At 40.3% G+C, this 1,261-nt stretch overlaps 1 protein-coding gene across 1 annotated transcript; it reads right to left on the reverse strand.

The window, feature by feature from the left end:
- Window positions 1–15: 15 nt before the first annotated feature.
- On the reverse strand, window positions 16–1,255 carry LOC107580685 (voltage-dependent L-type calcium channel subunit alpha-1S-like; the record flags this gene model as incomplete). Its single annotated transcript, XM_016266351.1, has 5 exons — window positions 1,221–1,255; window positions 988–1,146; window positions 791–902; window positions 206–288; window positions 16–110 (listed from the first exon to the last, which is right to left on the reverse strand). Coding segments are annotated over exons 2-5 (335 nt in total), but the record flags the coding sequence as incomplete, so codon positions are not given.
- Between the last annotated feature and the right edge of the window lie 6 nt (window positions 1,256–1,261).

The following is a 1,261-nucleotide window of genomic DNA, read 5'->3' on the forward strand; positions in this document are numbered from 1 at the left end:
ATTGTAGAGTCATGCTGTGACGTGTAGATGTGAAATAATAAAAAATGTTTGTAAATATTTACAGAACAGCCAGTGAGACAATACAGTCCACCCTGAGCAGCAAGAGCCGCCTGGAGATAAAGAAATTACCAGAATATCAGCACTGAATGATACAACAGGTAAAGCCAAGCACTGGAGCACAGAGTGAACACATTGAGAAACTTACATCAATTTCACTTAGTATGACGTCAACAATACTGCCCACCACGATTATGAAATCAAAGACGTTCCAGGGGTCCCCGAAAAGACATTCCAGGGGTCCCCGAAGTAACCCTACCAGAGAGAAACACTTATTAAAAGCAGTATGCTGCATGCACTTAAGCATTTAAGAAGTAGTGTCCCTGCAGCACAAAAGCAGTGTTAAGTCGCTGGGGGATATTTGTAGCAACAGCCAACAATACATTGTATGGGTCCAAATTATACATTATTATAGGATATTAAGTAAAGACCAAGATATTTTGTAAATTTCCTACCATAAATATATCAACTTAATGTTTGATTAGTAATATGCATTGCTAAGAACTTCATTTGGACAACTTTAATGTCGATTTTCTCAATATTTAGATTTTGTTGCACCCTCAGATTCCAGATTTTCAAATAGTTGTATCTCGACCAAATATTGTGCTATCCTAACAAACCATACATCAATGGAAAGCTTAATTATTCGGCTTTCACATACATCTCAATTTAAAAAAAATGAAGTGCTCCAGGGTCACATATTAGCAGTTTTCCGGTCTAAATGGAGGGCTCACCTTTGCTTTGAAGGCTCCAAGTTTGAGGATCATTTCCACGGTAAACAGTACAGTGAAGATGACGTTTAGCATGTCTGAAAGATGGGTGATGTGATCTGATTGATTACAGTGCTGAAGGATAAAGAAATGAGACTCGGTGAGATTCAAACTAATATTCAAATGTGTTTCTTCTGGGATTGTACCTCTGTGTTCTCACCTGCATCCCCAGACACATGGTGTTGAGCATGATGAGGAGAAACATCAGGTACTCGAAGTAACAAGAGGTGACGATGTACCACACCTGGTACTGATGCGGGTTTTTAGGGATGTAGCATCTCAGAGGTCGGGCCTTCAGTGCATACTGGACACACTGACGCTGCGAATGTGCATGCAGAAAACGCATTATAATCTGTGACTTCATCATGCGATCGGTTGTGTGACACTCAGTACCTGGTTTTTGTCCAGCTCGCAGTTTTTGTACTCCTGCTCTC

The sequence above is a fragment of the Sinocyclocheilus grahami genome, unplaced genomic scaffold (assembly GCF_001515645.1).
Source record: "Sinocyclocheilus grahami isolate Dianchi unplaced genomic scaffold, SAMN03320097.WGS_v1.1 scaffold39955.1, whole genome shotgun sequence".
Lineage (NCBI taxonomy): Eukaryota > Metazoa > Chordata > Actinopteri > Cypriniformes > Cyprinidae > Sinocyclocheilus > Sinocyclocheilus grahami.